This window comes from Lagopus muta, chromosome 4, assembly GCF_023343835.1.
Source record: "Lagopus muta isolate bLagMut1 chromosome 4, bLagMut1 primary, whole genome shotgun sequence".
In the NCBI taxonomy this organism is placed as follows: Eukaryota; Metazoa; Chordata; class Aves; order Galliformes; family Phasianidae; genus Lagopus; species Lagopus muta.
The window spans coordinates 62,130,782-62,146,148 of NC_064436.1; the positions used below are offsets into that span (position 1 = coordinate 62,130,782).

At 40.9% G+C, this 15,367-nt stretch overlaps 1 protein-coding gene across 5 annotated transcripts in view; it reads right to left on the minus strand.

The window, feature by feature from the left end:
- Positions 1–2,408: 2,408 nt before the first annotated feature.
- Positions 2,409–15,367, minus strand: part of RGS12 (regulator of G protein signaling 12) — an 86,743-nt gene continuing 73,784 nt past the window's right edge. For all 5 annotated transcript variants that reach the window (XM_048941418.1, XM_048941417.1, XM_048941423.1 and 2 more), the window contains one exon: positions 2,409–8,618. In XM_048941418.1, the coding sequence (XP_048797375.1) occupies positions 8,254–8,618 (365 nt within the window). In that variant the 3' untranslated portion in view covers positions 2,409–8,253. The remainder of the gene's footprint in view (positions 8,619–15,367) is intronic.

The following is a 15,367-nucleotide window of genomic DNA, read 5'->3' on the forward strand; positions in this document are numbered from 1 at the left end:
CCAGTGCTGTTAGTCACACAGGTACCAGTGAGGAGCATCATGTCTTATGGCAACAAGAGACCTGAAGCACTGCAGAGTTTTGAGCACCACAATATAAAGCGGACATAAAACTATTTGAGAGCATCCAAAGGAGGTCTACAAAGATGAACAAGGGTCTGGAGGGCAAGGTGTATGTGGAGTGGCTGAGGGCCCACAGTTTGTCAGGTCCAGAGTGGGAGGGGAGGCCTCATGGCATCTTCAGCTCCTCACAGGGAGTGGGAACAAAGCACTGAGCTCTGCTCTGTGTGACAGCGACAGGGCCTGAGGGAACGGCATGGAGCTGTGTCAGGGGAGGGCAGCTGGGGGTGAGGGAAAGGGTCTGCACTGAGGGCGGTGGGCATGGAATGGCTGCCCAGGGCAGTGGGCACAGCCCTGAGCTGCTGGAGTTCAAGGAGAGTTTGGACACTGCTCTCAGACACAGAGTTTGCGTTTAGGTGATGCTGCGTGGAGCCAGGAGCTGGACTCAGTGGATGGTTCTTGTGGGTTTCTTCCAGCTCGGACTCTACAGGCTATGGCAGATGTTAGCTACGTGTCTGTGTAGAAAATGGCTGCGAAACTTCATATTTTTCTATCTGTGTCTTTGGAACATAAACATAACAAGTGCAATGGAAGAATCAGCATTCTGCAAGAGGCTGCCATGGTGTCAGTTTTGTGGTAGCCATTTTGGCCATTGAGCACTTTCCAAAGGGAAGATTGTTATAAGCATGCCTGTGCCTTCGCCTCCTCCCCAAGAGAGTTCAGCAGTGCCATGTGTTGTGCTGGGTTTTCTAATAAATGCACAGATTTTACTCAGCGCTCAAATTAGCAAGGTCAAGATCAAAGATATGTGCCCACTGTCATCAATTCTCCTAGCTGCAAATAAGTTTCAGCTAACTGCTTTGCATACAGAGGGCTGATCTCAGCCAGGAATTGCTTCATCATAGTCGTAGGACTGGCTCTGGAAATTCTAAAGTTGTGGAAGAGATGGAAGTTATGTGGATACTATGGACATTTGAGTTCATGTCGTTCATAGAATAGTATAGCTACTGAAAGATGTGCTTGTGCAAGTCTATGAATAGAGGAGAATAGTAATTAAAGGGTAGTTTCCTCTTATAAAGTATTTTCATCTTTCCAGGAAATGCTTATATCATTAAGAGATACCCTGGTTCTCTCTCACAGGAATGGGGATAGACATTAGCTTCATTTCTGTGCCCCGATTTAAGATTACTCCACTCCAAGGCATTATCTTAAATTAGATGAATTTATAGCTGGCCTTTCATTGCTTTTCAACCTACTTGAGATTTGAGGCTTGAAGTTGTATAATAACTAAGCCAAATACTGTTTTGAAATCATGAGTAGAGAGGGGGGAAATCAAATAAAATCCAGGTTAGTGTGTCCTGGAAAAGCAGACACCAAGTACTTAAGAATACCTGATGTGAACTGTAGGCACTTAAGATGCTCTTGTTTCAACTCTGTGTATGCACAAGGGTAGAATTTATCTTCATCACTGAAAACTGGTACAAGATTGTCATGGGGATAATGCAGTGTTGGCACAGACTTGGAAGAATTATGTTTCATCCCCATCAGTCATTATTTTCTACTGCTGGTACCCACATTTCTGTGCCGCCCCTTGCTCTGGCAGTGTTCAAAGCTCAAATGACAAGGGTGACAAATGAGATGGGAACCACTTAAGAATCATTACATCAATGATTCAAGTTAGTGTGCACTGACACTGACAGTTCTGGGCAGCCCTGGTTCTTGCAAAAGGGCAGCCAGAGGGGGACTAGTCTGTATGTGGAAAACATACAGCTGCTCCTTTGCCTCAGGATTGCAATCCCTTCATGTTGCTAGAATAGAGCAAAAGGAATTAATTAAAGGCTAAAAATCTAACCCACTATTATTAAATTCCTAAAGATGAGCTATTTTTAAGGTACATAAATATTTGGCAGAAATTCTTAACAATTCTTTTTAAAGAAATTCTTTTATGTAAGCCAGGTTTAAGTAGACTTCTTTGCAAACTCTAATAAGATGCAGGCTGCTTTCAGGTTGTTTCATATTTTCATTAAAGCTCTGATATAAGTAACTGCTAGGTCCAAATGTCAGGAGGTCCCAGCAGCTGAGCCCAGAGGACAAGGGCTTTGCTCTACGGCCTTTCATCCTCTGTGCCACTACCTGGTCCAGCCATACTCCACCAAGGGGTGGATGGGGACAAAATGCAACTACTCTAAAATGCATCAGCGTAAGTTTATATATGGTATATAAATGGTTATAATGTAGATATTTTTCCCTGTGAGCAACTGGGGAAAAAAATCTCATTTTTCACCTTCACATTGAAATTAGAAGTCAACAAAGCACTGTCAGGTTCAGAGTATAAATTATTTATTTACTAATACATAGTAAACATTTTAAATGAGTTTGACACACTTAAGACTCTACAAACATCATTGTGCAGTCAGGATTCCTCAATACTTTGGAAATACAACACATGAGAAATTAGTCCAATGTGCATTTTCATATTAGAAAGTCATTATATAGAAGTTTAAAGCCACAAACACAAATAAAACAAGAATACAAATCAAATTCTGTACAAGATCATTTTTAGTCTGTACAACAGAATCATCACTTAAGATGAGAAAATACGAACAATTTTCTTATCTTCCATACAAGAAACTTAGAAAGCATGTTAGTTCACGTGTAACACATTGGATTTGTTAATATTTTGAGTAATGTAAACAGGCAAGATCTGATTACACAAAGTCATCCAGTACTTTCCAGCAGGTTACAGAACCACAGAATCATTAAGTTGGAAAAGACCACTAAGGTCATCTAGTCCAACCATCAGCCCATCCCACCAGCCCACTAACACATGCCCCTCAGTGCCACAGATAATGGTCTTCTGAAAAAAGTCCAGAGGAACCTGGCTAAAAATAATGGTGAGTCTACAGAAAGGAAGTATTTTAGTAAGACTGATGAAAGTTTTTCCTGTGTTTTAATTGGCATTGACGCAGGGCTCACAAACCCATTGGTTGTTCAGTACCCTGATGCCACACTGCTAATCTTGGGATGCTGCTCCAACAATGACAGAAGTATTTGGATGTAACACTCGTTTTTGCTGCAGGGCAAACACCCACACCATCCACAGAGCAGCCCTGTTGTCACACGGGCTTTCTACATTCCCACAGAGCTTGGAAATCTGCCCGGTGATGCAGAAAATAGAGCGATTTCTAAACCCAGCACAATGAGCTGCAGTGGGGATTGAGGAGTGGCTTGGGCTTGCAACGGTTTCGGCTTCTTGCACCTATTGAAATGGACCTGCCGTTGGGCTGGGGCTTTCTCAAGCTGAGCCTTTGGAAACCTTCCAAAATCTCTGAGAACTCTGGGTGTTTGCACTCCAGATGCTGCAGCACACTACCACACACGCATCTGGGCTCTCAGTCACAGAGTACCTCAGGAGAGATGATTTCAAAAGGCAATATTCACTACCAATGCTGTGTTGGAGTTGATATAAGCAGTAGCACCACAGCTGAGAAACAACTACAGCAATGATTTCAGTTTTGTGGTGAAAATCAAACTACTTCTGAAAAATAAAATCATAGAATCATAGAATGGTTTGGGTTGGAAGGGGTCTCAAAGGTCGTGTAGTTCCAGATCCCTTGGCCAAGGGCAGGGTTGCCAACCACTGAATCACGCATGCAATGAGGCTGCCCAGGGCCCTATCCAACCTGGCCTTGAACACATTTAGGGCTGTGGCAAACATAACTTCTCTGGGCAGCCTGTGCCAGTACCTCACCACCCTCACAGCAAAAACCTTCCCCCAACATCTAATGTAAATCTCCCCTCTTTTAACTTAAAACCATTCCTCCTTGTTCTGTCAACGTCTACCAGTGATAAATAGGTTCACAAGTATGTCTGTGCCAAAGAGACAAGGAAGCTACTGGCTGAGCCACTCCTTTTGGCTGTTTTCTGCTAAGAAAGTAAATTCTGGCATAAGAAGAGGAGGGATAAAACAATGCACATGGCAGCAAATGCAAGAAACGAGACCAAATCTTTCAGGCAGAGAAGTAGTACAAGAAGAACCTGGCATCCCTGAAGGATGTGAAATAGCCCCCAGTAGACTTTCAGGGCCATGAGAAAGTGCAGAGTGCAGTCAGGTACTGGCTCCTTCCCATGGAGCAGTAAATCTTTTGCAAAGTCCCTTTGCAAAGCCTGTTTATGTGCCTTCATAAAATAGCAGTTATTTGTCACTCAGTCCCCAAGAGAGAAATTGCACAGAGGTTTAGTTTGCATGTCTGTTATATCACAAATCTCTTGTCAAGGAGCACTGCTATTGTACTAGAGTAATCCTGAGGTGGAAGTCCCTTTTCGAGTTTGCCTATATGTATATTTTCTATTCTTCACAGAGCCTTTAAAACAATAAACAAGACAACTGTCGCTGTTGTGGAGCCTGTGAGGCTGAAACAACTTCAATTTGAAGCCCAGATGCCATGACAACAAGTGAAATATGAGAGAACTGGGATACCCAATAAAATTTAGAATGCTGCAGGATTTTCTAAGTGTATTTTGATATTGCTGGAGTTGGCCTTTTTTACACTTTGCAGTTCAAGAACTGATATAGGTCAGTGGATCTCCCACATCCACATGAAAGAATGGGAACATCAGATTTTTCATGTACGTGGGCTTAAGAGTAACTCTTCTCAAGTGTGTTTCAACAGGAAAAACTGGGAGAAAAAAAAAGGGGGAAATAAAGCCTCATAAAAGTTGATTATCTTTAGGAAATAACTGGCAAGAGAACAGATTACACTATCTAGGAGAGCTTCAATTGGCCTACTTTTCTGATTGCGAGCAGATGTCATTAGTAGTGGAAATCACAGGATAACGAGGCAATATAAAATTATTAGATTTAGGTCATGTAGTAATTAATCCTGGCCAACATCCTTAGCAAAATCAAGGACAACACTAGCCAGAGACAGGCCACGTACATCCATTTTTGTTATCTCCACAACCTGAAGCAGCTGATTACTGCAGGCTCAGTTTTGCTTTTCTGACAGATATTGAAAAGGAGAGCTAATAAGTCCAAGCAATGAATCTCCATGACCTAGCTGAGAAGTCACTGTTTTAAATAATAGGTCAACAGCTGGCATAGCAGTGCAGTGCAGGGATGAAGGTTTTTCCCATGTTCCCTCGTTTATAGGATTTCCAGACATTGTGCCAATATTTTTCCGTATGTTAAAGAAAACTCCATTCTTCCACATCCTTCACTTTTCTTCAAGCAGCATTACTATTCCTTGCTGTCAAATTCCCTTTGAATCCTCAATACAGTCAGACCGTTTGCTGCACTCAATGTAAAAACGCCTTTTTGTTTTCCTTTTTCCTCAGCTCAGCAGCTTTCAGAAAGAAAATAGTGACCAATTTTAAAGATCTGCCCTCAAAAGGTTGTGAAACGTGTGAAATAAATGTATGCATTTCTATGGGCAAACATACACTGTCTCCATGCTGTAATTTTGTGCCTTTATCTCAACTTAACCAACTAGTTCTAGTGGTTAAGTCTGCTCAAAGGCTGGATAACCAAGTGCCCTTGAGCTGTGCCCACTTGAGCTCTGTGTATGCAGCTGCCCACCTCAAGCAGAAGGGTTTCAAGCTCAAGAGGTCTCTTGGATCCCACATGCTTTGCCTATTTGGTAACCCCAGTAGATCTCTTTCAACTACTTGCCCTTGTAAAATTCCTACTTCCTCAATGCACCTTGGCAAGGTGTTTCACCAGTGTCAGATTCAGGGGTGAAGAAGCACCTCTTGGAGCTGAACCTGGTTTCTACCAGCAGAAGGCCTCTAGCTCTTGTCTTAGAAGAAAGTGAACAGCCTGTCCCTGTTCACCCTCCTCACGGCACTCGAGTGTTCTGCGACTCCCTTAGATCACCCCTCAGCTGTCTGTTTTTACAGCTGAATTCAGTATTGATCACCAACTGTCACTGAAGTAGGTGCACAGTTTCGTCTAAAATACTGATTGGAGATTAATGAAGTGTTGAATTAAAAGAGATTAATTAGTGTGTCTGAGTTTCAAGTTTTTATCTGTATGAGATCAGGATTCGATTTTCCAAAAGACACAAAAAGTGCAAAATGTGTCACGTGTCACCAAGCCCTCTCTTGGCTTTCACTGGTTTCACGTTGGTCTTCATTAGAGCAAAGCTGCTGATTTGCTGGAAGATACCTGTCTGTGCAAACAAGTGGCCTATATCTCAAGCAATTATTAGCAACACACTACTAAAACAATAAGAGGAAACAAACATGGGAAAAACATTTTAAAAATGCATCGTTATTTTAAGCATTTTCTCATAGTCACCATGCTACCACTGCTGTATTACAGCGTGTCCTGTAAGGATGATAAACAGTACGGTAGGATGCAACCTCCCGTACCGACCAAAAGGAGCAATCAGTACAGTAGAGCAGCATTTCCCCTTTACCCTTTTATCCTCAGGTCTCACAGAGCCGACCTGCACTCTCTGCACTGTGGCTCTGCTGGCAGCTCAGCCCATCACACCATGGGATGGTTGCATCAGCTCCCAAGCCTGTTCACCCACTCCCACTCCAACTTTGGTTGCTGCCAGCTGTGTTTCCCTGGCACGGATACCTGGCCGCACTGGGAGCTGGGCTCGGGTAACCAGCTCGTTTCGTTCACTGCCATGAGAAAGAACATTCAGATACCATCGAGCACTGACAGCCTCACAATGCTATTGCGAATTCCCCAAGTATCCAACATTGTTACACCACCACGATTTTACCATGCTCTCAAGCTGGTTTTAATCTTGCAAGTTTTTAAAATAGCAGCTGTTCTCACAGCTCACATCATCCTTCAGCCAGCCACACACTGCATAGAGCCTAACGTTAACAAGGGCTTCCCTCAACAATAAGCACAAAATCGCTTTTTGGGGAAAAAAGAATTGAGGTTTGAAAGCTAATGGGTGCTATGTCCATTTATATCACTGGAGTGTTTAGTTTATTTAAACCTTTAAGCTTTAAGAATCATATTTACTGCTGTAAAATTCTATGTAGCTCTTTCTTATATTACAAACAGATTTGAGTTTAAGGATCTGAGTAACAGTCTCCAGTATTCTCTGCTATTCAGAAACTTCACAATCCTTGGTAGATCTTAGCAAGAAGGGACAAAGAAAAATAATTTAATTAATTGTCACGGTAATGCTTCCTTGTGTGGCTCTGCAGCCCAGGAGCTATGGAATATGACTTTCTGAGTCCCAAAATAATTTCAAAGCAGTGAACCACCAGAAGATCTCAGTACATACGCTCAATATTCTATCAGAGATGAACAAAGATCCAGCACTTTCCATGTACCCTCTTGCTTGTCCAGACTCATAACCTCTTCTCAAGAAAGAGGAAAAGAGGAAAAGAAGAATGTGGGAAAGCAATAAGCTCAGTAATATCTTTTCTTTCTCAGAACTGCCTGAGGCTAGAAGATGAACTGAAAGTATTACAGACAAGGAGTGGCAATTAATTGCCTACTGAAAGAGCAGAAGAGAATCCACCTTCTCCCAAAGCCAAGTCACCAAGAGCACTGCTCAGTAGGGACCTGGATGGCCCTCTCACCACTGTGTGATCAGTGCATGCATTCAGTACATGTTCCCTGCCATGGGAACACCACCAGTGTTGGCTACAGGAGCACATGTTATTTATTCCCAGCACAGGAAATTCAGGCCTCTTTTTTCTTTCTTGTGTAACAGATGTCTTACAGCCAGATCCAGTCAGATAATCCACCAGACAAAATCATAGTCTCTTTACACCATTAGTTGATTTTACTTCTACTTCAAAAGTCTCTGAGCACAGGGAATCCTGTAGACCAGGAGAACATTAGAACATTAAAGTGAAATCATCTTAAATGAAAAGTTTGGGTAGGGGAATTTATAGTGAGTTTGTCTTTACTAAAGACAAGAAGAGTAGGGGCAGGAAATCATTATTTTAATTGTGCTGTGCAACAGAATCATTGCAGGGAAAATGATATATAAACAGTATGAGCACAAAAACAGATCGTTCAATACTTTCATTTAAATACCTTTTTCTCATTCTACAGGTTCTAACTCATATCAAAACAGACTGTCTGGTAGGCTCGTTGAAGGCAACGGGTACTGAAAAAGGCTTAAAACTTGCAGAAACATGTCCCTAAGGCATATCCCCAGTGCTGCTGGTGCCAGGCAAAAATACCAGAGCTCATAATTAAAAGCAGACATTTTAAACAAAAGTAGCTTTATACTGATTCTCAGTGCCCTTACTCTTCTCACTCTTGACAGCAATCAGAGATGGAAGGTCTGATGTCCTATAAACTCCAGTCCTCATCCTCCCTTGGCAGGATCTCAGTTCAGAGATGTAACCTTCCAAGCTGAGGTTCCCTTCAGAGTCATCGCAGGAGCGTGTTCCGGTGTCTTCCAGTTTGACCCCATCCACATCAATAATCCTGTTCACAGGCAGTTCTTTACCGAGGCTCTCCTTCACACCTGCAGGATTAATGCTTCTGCTGGCCTTTGCTTTGAGAGACGTCTGCTCGCCAGGGTTCCCTGAAGTCCCCTGTGAATCTTTTCTCTTTTTGTGGTTTGCACCTGATAGAAGAATTAGAAACAAAAAAACCACAAAACAGAAGAGTTACGTATCTTCCAGGTTCGAACAATTTCCACACCACAACCTGCTCTGAGGTCCTAAAGGTAGATCAGCAGCTGAGATGCTCCCCTGCCCATCACAAGTTGTGGGCGCCCATCCCTAGAGGTGTCAAGGACAGGTTGGGTGAGGCCCTGGTCAAACTGATCCAGTGCCTGACCCAGAGGTTGTCAACTTTGTCCATGGCCGGGAGGTTGGAACAGGATCATCTCTGAGGTCCTTTCCAACACAAGCCATTCTGTAATTCTGTCTATGAACATGGAGACCTCCCGAAGTATCAAGCAAGAAATTGAACAGATCTCAAAGGCATATGTAATGCCAATGTAGATCTGACTTAATTTAGCATTATTTAGCACAACTCCATTTAAAAAATAACTACTTGGTGTAAATTTGTACGCACCTAGAACAAAACTCTCACACAAGCAAAACCAAACGTGAAGGACGAGGATACAAATTCCAGTGGGGCAGAAAGGGAAATGCTCCTTGTTTGAATTGACCTCTAACACCAGATTCCTGCTGAGACACCATTTTATTTGGCTAAACACTAATCTTTCCCTAAGAGATTTAGGATGATTTGAGGTTTCAGTTTGCTGTGCTGAAATGCAGAGTATCAACCAGGAGGCAAAACGACAAAGCTGGCTTTAAAATCTTCTCTGCTTGATCTGTATGCTGTTTTTGTTAGAAAAATAATTAACTAATAATTATGAATATAATCATCTTTATTGAGGACTTTTTGATGTGGAGAAAGAGGAAGATGAAAAGGACAAAAAAGCAATTTCATATCATTTAATCAAATCACTGCAGGGCCTTTTCAAGGATTAAAACTTTTTATGTAATGAAAATAAGTTAAAATTTTAAGTAATACAGTATTATGATAGTGCTTTAGCTAGTGCAGCCCCTTCCACCAATAATTCATATGTTCCACATCAGTAATGCTTGTTTTTTTCCCACATCTAGAGGAATTATATCAAATTCCAAACAAATCAGCCAAGAAACAAATCAGCAGAGAGAAGGCAAAAAGCTTTCTCAGACCTGTTAGCCCAGCAATTACAGCTAAACTGTAATGGGACTGTATTAACATTTCATGTTTACTTCTCCATGCAGCAAATTGAACATCAGGTTAACTCTAACTGCTGTTTGCATGGCTGTGGTGTAAAATGCTATTCTTGTACTCTTGAATGTTTGTCTTACAGAGCTGTAATGAATGGGGATCTGGATCTTTTTAATCGACTGCTCCGTGCCCTTTGAGGAAGTCTCTGACTCTCCTTTCATGTTGTTTAAGAAGGGATCTTCATTTCTAAAAAGCTGTACTAATGATGAATCACAACAAACAGTTTGCACTGAGAGAGCATGAGTCATCTCAGTCTTATTATTAAGAACACATCCTACCAAATGCAGTGCAGAGCAAGAACAGTGATGGTGTGGTAAGGTACCAAAGCTCTGTAGAACTTCAAGTTCAGTACCAAACTGAAGGTTTCTGCAAACGCCTGTTGGCATTCACAGGGCTCAGCAAACATCTCTGGAAACTCGTGCTGAGGAACACTACAGAAGGTGTGTTACTGTGTTTCTTTGGCTGCTAGGCCTTTCTACATCTGCAGATAAGGAACGCCAACAGAGGGCTTAGAACTGCAGTGTCAATGGAGCAACTGGGCTTTCAAGTTGCCTATTGGGAACAAAGCAAAAATGAGGCCACTGTTAGCACTCGGGTTTCACAAGGCATAAGCTCATCTGATGAGGAATAAGCTTGTATTAGGAGCAGCTTTTTCTACCAATGGCTTTATTAGGAGTAATCCTTTGGAAGAATCTAATAAATCAGTACCAGACATGGGAGGGAAACACAGAGAGCCTTATCTGAAATACTGGTTCAGAAGAATGCAGAACTTCTGAGGGATAATATTGTGAAGCTGATTTCTCTTTTCCTTGCAGGGTAGAAAAGACCTTGGCTCATCCATGCCAAGGAGGAAGGTGATTTCAGGAGTAGTGCTACACTGGAAAAGTACTACCTTGCTTTTTTCCCCAATTTTTCAAAACAAAACATTTACAAAGGAAGCGAGGCCACTTAGCACAAGCAATAAAAGCTCGTCAGGATTTGCATGGTATCTTCCTGAATATGATTCGTCAGACACTTCACCTAAATCCAGAACGGACAGAACCCAGCTCTTACAGCTTTAGTTGTGCAGACCAATTTCCAATATGACTGCAACAGCAAAATCCCATCAGTCGGTAATCTTTGTCTCCACTGCTAAGTACTTGCGCATTTGAGCCTGGTAATATGTTCCACCTGGTTTAAAGCTGCTAAAGTGGAGACCTGCACACAGGCCTGCATTTTTCAAAAGGTAAATGATCAGGCAGCATCTTGGCTGATCTCCCAATCTCCATTACCAATATTTCTCCTTTCCTGACATTTAATTTAAAGCTCTTTTAACATTAAGGTTATGGAAAACCCGCCTCTGCCTCTATGGATGTAGACAAAGGGAGTTTTTGTTCTTCTGCATAAAATAATCCTCATGATCTAAGTAAAATCTACACAAGATACTGGAAGACATTGCCTTCCAAGTAGTTTAACACCAGTGGAGCATCTGGCCAAGCTCCAGGCAAAGATGAGATCACAAGAAAACTGGGTATTTCAGCAACGCTGACCATCAGATGTCGATAATAGGATAAAATAACCATAACTCCAATGGAGATGTTAGGATTTGATTCATCCACATCTTCCAATGGATGTGATGCAAATGCTGATAATATTTCTGTGCTGCAGTTATTAGGTCCATTTATATTCAAGGTGTCATTCTAATTATGATTGACTTCTTATAGGACAATTTAGATCAGATCTGAAATTCAGCACGTCTCGGTGATCAATATTAGAACCAGTTCCACTCACATCATTTTTTAAATAAATATAAGCAGTTGTTTCATGTGAGTTCTGTGTACTTCATATTTCAGTCCATACTTAGTGAATTTCTTATATGATGGAATGTTAAGTACTGTTCCAATCCCATTTCTACACAGACACCTATTCCATCTAGCTGCATCATTTCACTTCAAATTCTGGCTTTGCTAAAATACTATTTTTCTTGTCAAAATCTTTTACTGTATAGATGGCTCTTGGTTTTACTGTAAGATAAAAAGGATATTCTGCTCATTAATATTCCCAGGCATTCAACTTCTAACAGAGAGGATTGGATTTTCAACTAAATATAATGAGCTCATTTAATGATTCTGCAGTGACTTAGAACAGATAAGAATCTGCTTGAAGTATTCCATAACACATATAGCTCTTGTGAAGAGAAATCACCAGTGTTTTCAGGAGCTACTACTGAAAGCATACCAACAAGCATACCACCAACAAATGCTATTAGTCATTTTCAAATGACAGATCCAAATTCATAGACTGGTGTGTTCTGTAATTTGGGAGTCTGTGCAGATACTGCTCTCATCACTCATCCAGTACAATTGTCCCAAGGCCATCACGTGCTAGCTCAGAGAGATTATTTTTTTCCATAAGACTCAATAAAGAGCTTTGTGGTGCTCATTTCAGCAGGTGTTCCCCTGGATGAAATATTTCAGTATGAGCATCCCTTTTCCTTAAGCTACGTGCACTCGGGCAGTTTTGCTCTGGGAAATGGCACTCTCTGTTCTTCTTCTGAACTGCTGTGAAATGGAACTTCAAAATGCTAGGCTTCCCAGCTGTGTCTGGATGAGGAGCTACGAGATATGGTTTAGTGGCTTGCGATAACAGTGGTAATGGGAGGACGGTTGGACTAGATGATCTTGTAGGTCCTTTCCAACCTTGTGATTCTATGGATTCTTTTAAGTGGTGGAAAAATGATTTCCACGCTGGTTGATGCACTGTTATTAGTGTAAGCATGTTTCTTTCAAAGTTTGTCAAGTGATTTGTGATTCTGAGGGGAAGAGAATACTTTACATTCAGAGTTCCGCAGGTTAAATTCCCCTTCAAAAATTTCCTTCCTTTCATCTCTTAACTGCCATATCCCTGAGGAAAACAGGATCTAATATAAATGCTCCTAACTACAGCTTTTGCTTAATGTTTCCTAAGGAAATTTGACTTAATAAGCTGTATTTCATGATAAAACGACTGCATCATATGGTTGGTGCCTTGAAATCTGACTCTCAAACCATGATGGCATCAAGCTAAGAAAATTGATTATCCTACAAGGTAACTGCATTCTGCATATTAGTCTTCCATTTGCTTGTGCACTGGAAAGTTCTGGAATACATTTGCAGCATTAAGCCTAGAATCACAGGTTGGACAAAAATTCTTTCACTGCTCTCATCTCAAAAGAATTCACGAGACCAAAGCAGAGGGCATTATTTGGAAAGAAAAAACTGAACACAACACAGAAAAAGGAGCTGGTGAGAATGCCACCACGCAGAGCAATGCATGTAATGAAGAGAACAAACAAGGCAGGCACACGGTGTTCGCTGATCTCACAACAGCAATGGTAGGCTCCTCCACACATCACTCCAAGGCCAGGGGCAGTCTGAGGTGAAATAAATTGAAAAGCTCTGAATTCTGAGCCAGACTGCCTTACAAGCCCTCAGTAACTCTGGGCAATTTGAAATTCCTGTTTTCCAAGCGTGACATGACAAAACATCTCTGCAGCAGTCTACCAATATTCATCCCTCTTTGAGATCTTCCAGTATTTTGCTTTTCCATCAGTTCTTTTTACAAGTCAGTTTAATTGACTGCTGAGAGTAATATATTGGGAAATAGTGGACTGAATAACATGGATCAGTCCATTTAATCTGCCATTTGCTATGTTATTTTTCTATTAAGAGATTCTAAGATGTAGTTCAGCAGGGCTACTAGTTTAACTTCAAGCAATAACTAAGTTCATTGCACTGTCCAAATGTAAGTCATGCTTTTGAATAGAACTGGTTTTAGCCTGTGTGCCTTTGGTTCAAAGAGAGGTTGCAATTTTTTATCCAATCAGCAAGATAATTTGCTAATTCCTTCTACAATGTGTATTGTGCTGCTTGGCTGAAATCAGCTTGCATTTCAAATAATTATCCCTCAAGGCCTTCCTCACTTCCCAGTTGTCTACTCCTAGCATAATTCTCCTTCTCCTCTGCTTATTATTGATCTCTGTCATGTACTACATGTAATTCTCCCATTTAATCATGCTCTGATTAAAAGGAGATTAACAGATTCTGCCCTTAGCATTGCTGGATCCCTTTGAATACTTCTTTATATTGATCCAAAAATCCAATTACCTTCTATAAAATTACATATAGCCGTAAGGATGTAACTAACTGCTGGACAAGAACCTTTGTTAGAAATTATTAGTTACAATAATTGTACGTTTTTTCATTATAATCCCTTTCTTTTCATCTTATTTTTCCTTGTATGTTTTCACTTCTGTGCTTATCTTGATTTGCAGAGGAAACATTGCTGGATTTTCTCTAAAATATGCCACATGAATTAAGGAGTTATGTAAAATATCAGTTACATACACTATTACAGAATTTATTACAAAAATAAGCTTACTTTGCATTCTTCTGGAAAATATATGTGTGAGTTTTTAATCTCCTTAACTATCACCAAGCTGATTGCACTTAGGATTTATTACCCTTAAAGCCGAAAAGTTTAGCAGACAAAAAAAGTCCCAGAAATGCAGCTTCTATGATCCGATTCCTTCATTACAATGTCCTGCATCCTTTCTGTGAATAATGAAGAAGAGCAGTGGGGATTTTTTTTGACACTGGGAACAACAGCCAGCCCCAGGCTGAGTCCACCCAGCATTCTATTTCTGCATCCGCTTTCAAGGAGAAAAATCCTCGCACTGGTAATAACCATCCTGCTTCCCAGAGCTCTTTCCAATAAGAAAGGAAGTGAGTTAATTTTGAAGATGATACTGCTCATCTATTTCAGAAACAAGGAGATTCTTCAGAATAAATTAAATACCTGTTTTATACATACAAGTATATGGCCTAAATTCATCCCTTATCTTACAGATCCATGCTGTTTAAGTATTACTGCAGAAAGCTCACCCTGTTTTCGCTCCTCCTGGTTGGCTCTTTATCTTCACATAGTCATAGAAACACCTTGAGTTGGAAGAGACCCATTAGGATCACACAGTCCAACTTCTGGCTCCACATGGGACTGCTACCCAAAAACCTGACTGTATGTCTGAGAGCGTTGTCCAGATGCTTCTCAATGACATTACCCCAGTGATGATACCCAACAACCCATTTTGTATCTATACAGAGATTTTTAAATACATTTTTATTCGCTTGAATTGCTCCATCAATTCAAACCCACTCAAATAAATACCTTCCTACTCGGAAGGCAATTCTAACTGTAACTCCATCTCAAGCATTTTTCTCACCTGGATAGGGAGCGTGCTTAACCATCCCCATAAGGGAAAAACTGATGGACATGGAGGACAACATTTAAAGTACCTGCACTACATTATGCAATTTAAAACTAAACCCAGAGAGATTAAATCAGTAGTTCAACACTTTTGGAAACAAATGCATTACTCCAAGCCAATTACACCCAACAATAATTATTTCTTCTGCAGCTAGATATCAGCAACATTATATGCAGAAGCATTAAGTGTATTTCAGAAGTAATCTTCCTATCCAGAAAGCCCCAATTTTTGATGTGGGATATTTCCCAGAACTACTAGGCTCATTCAAAAGTAAAGAATACTTCTCTTGCTGAGTAACA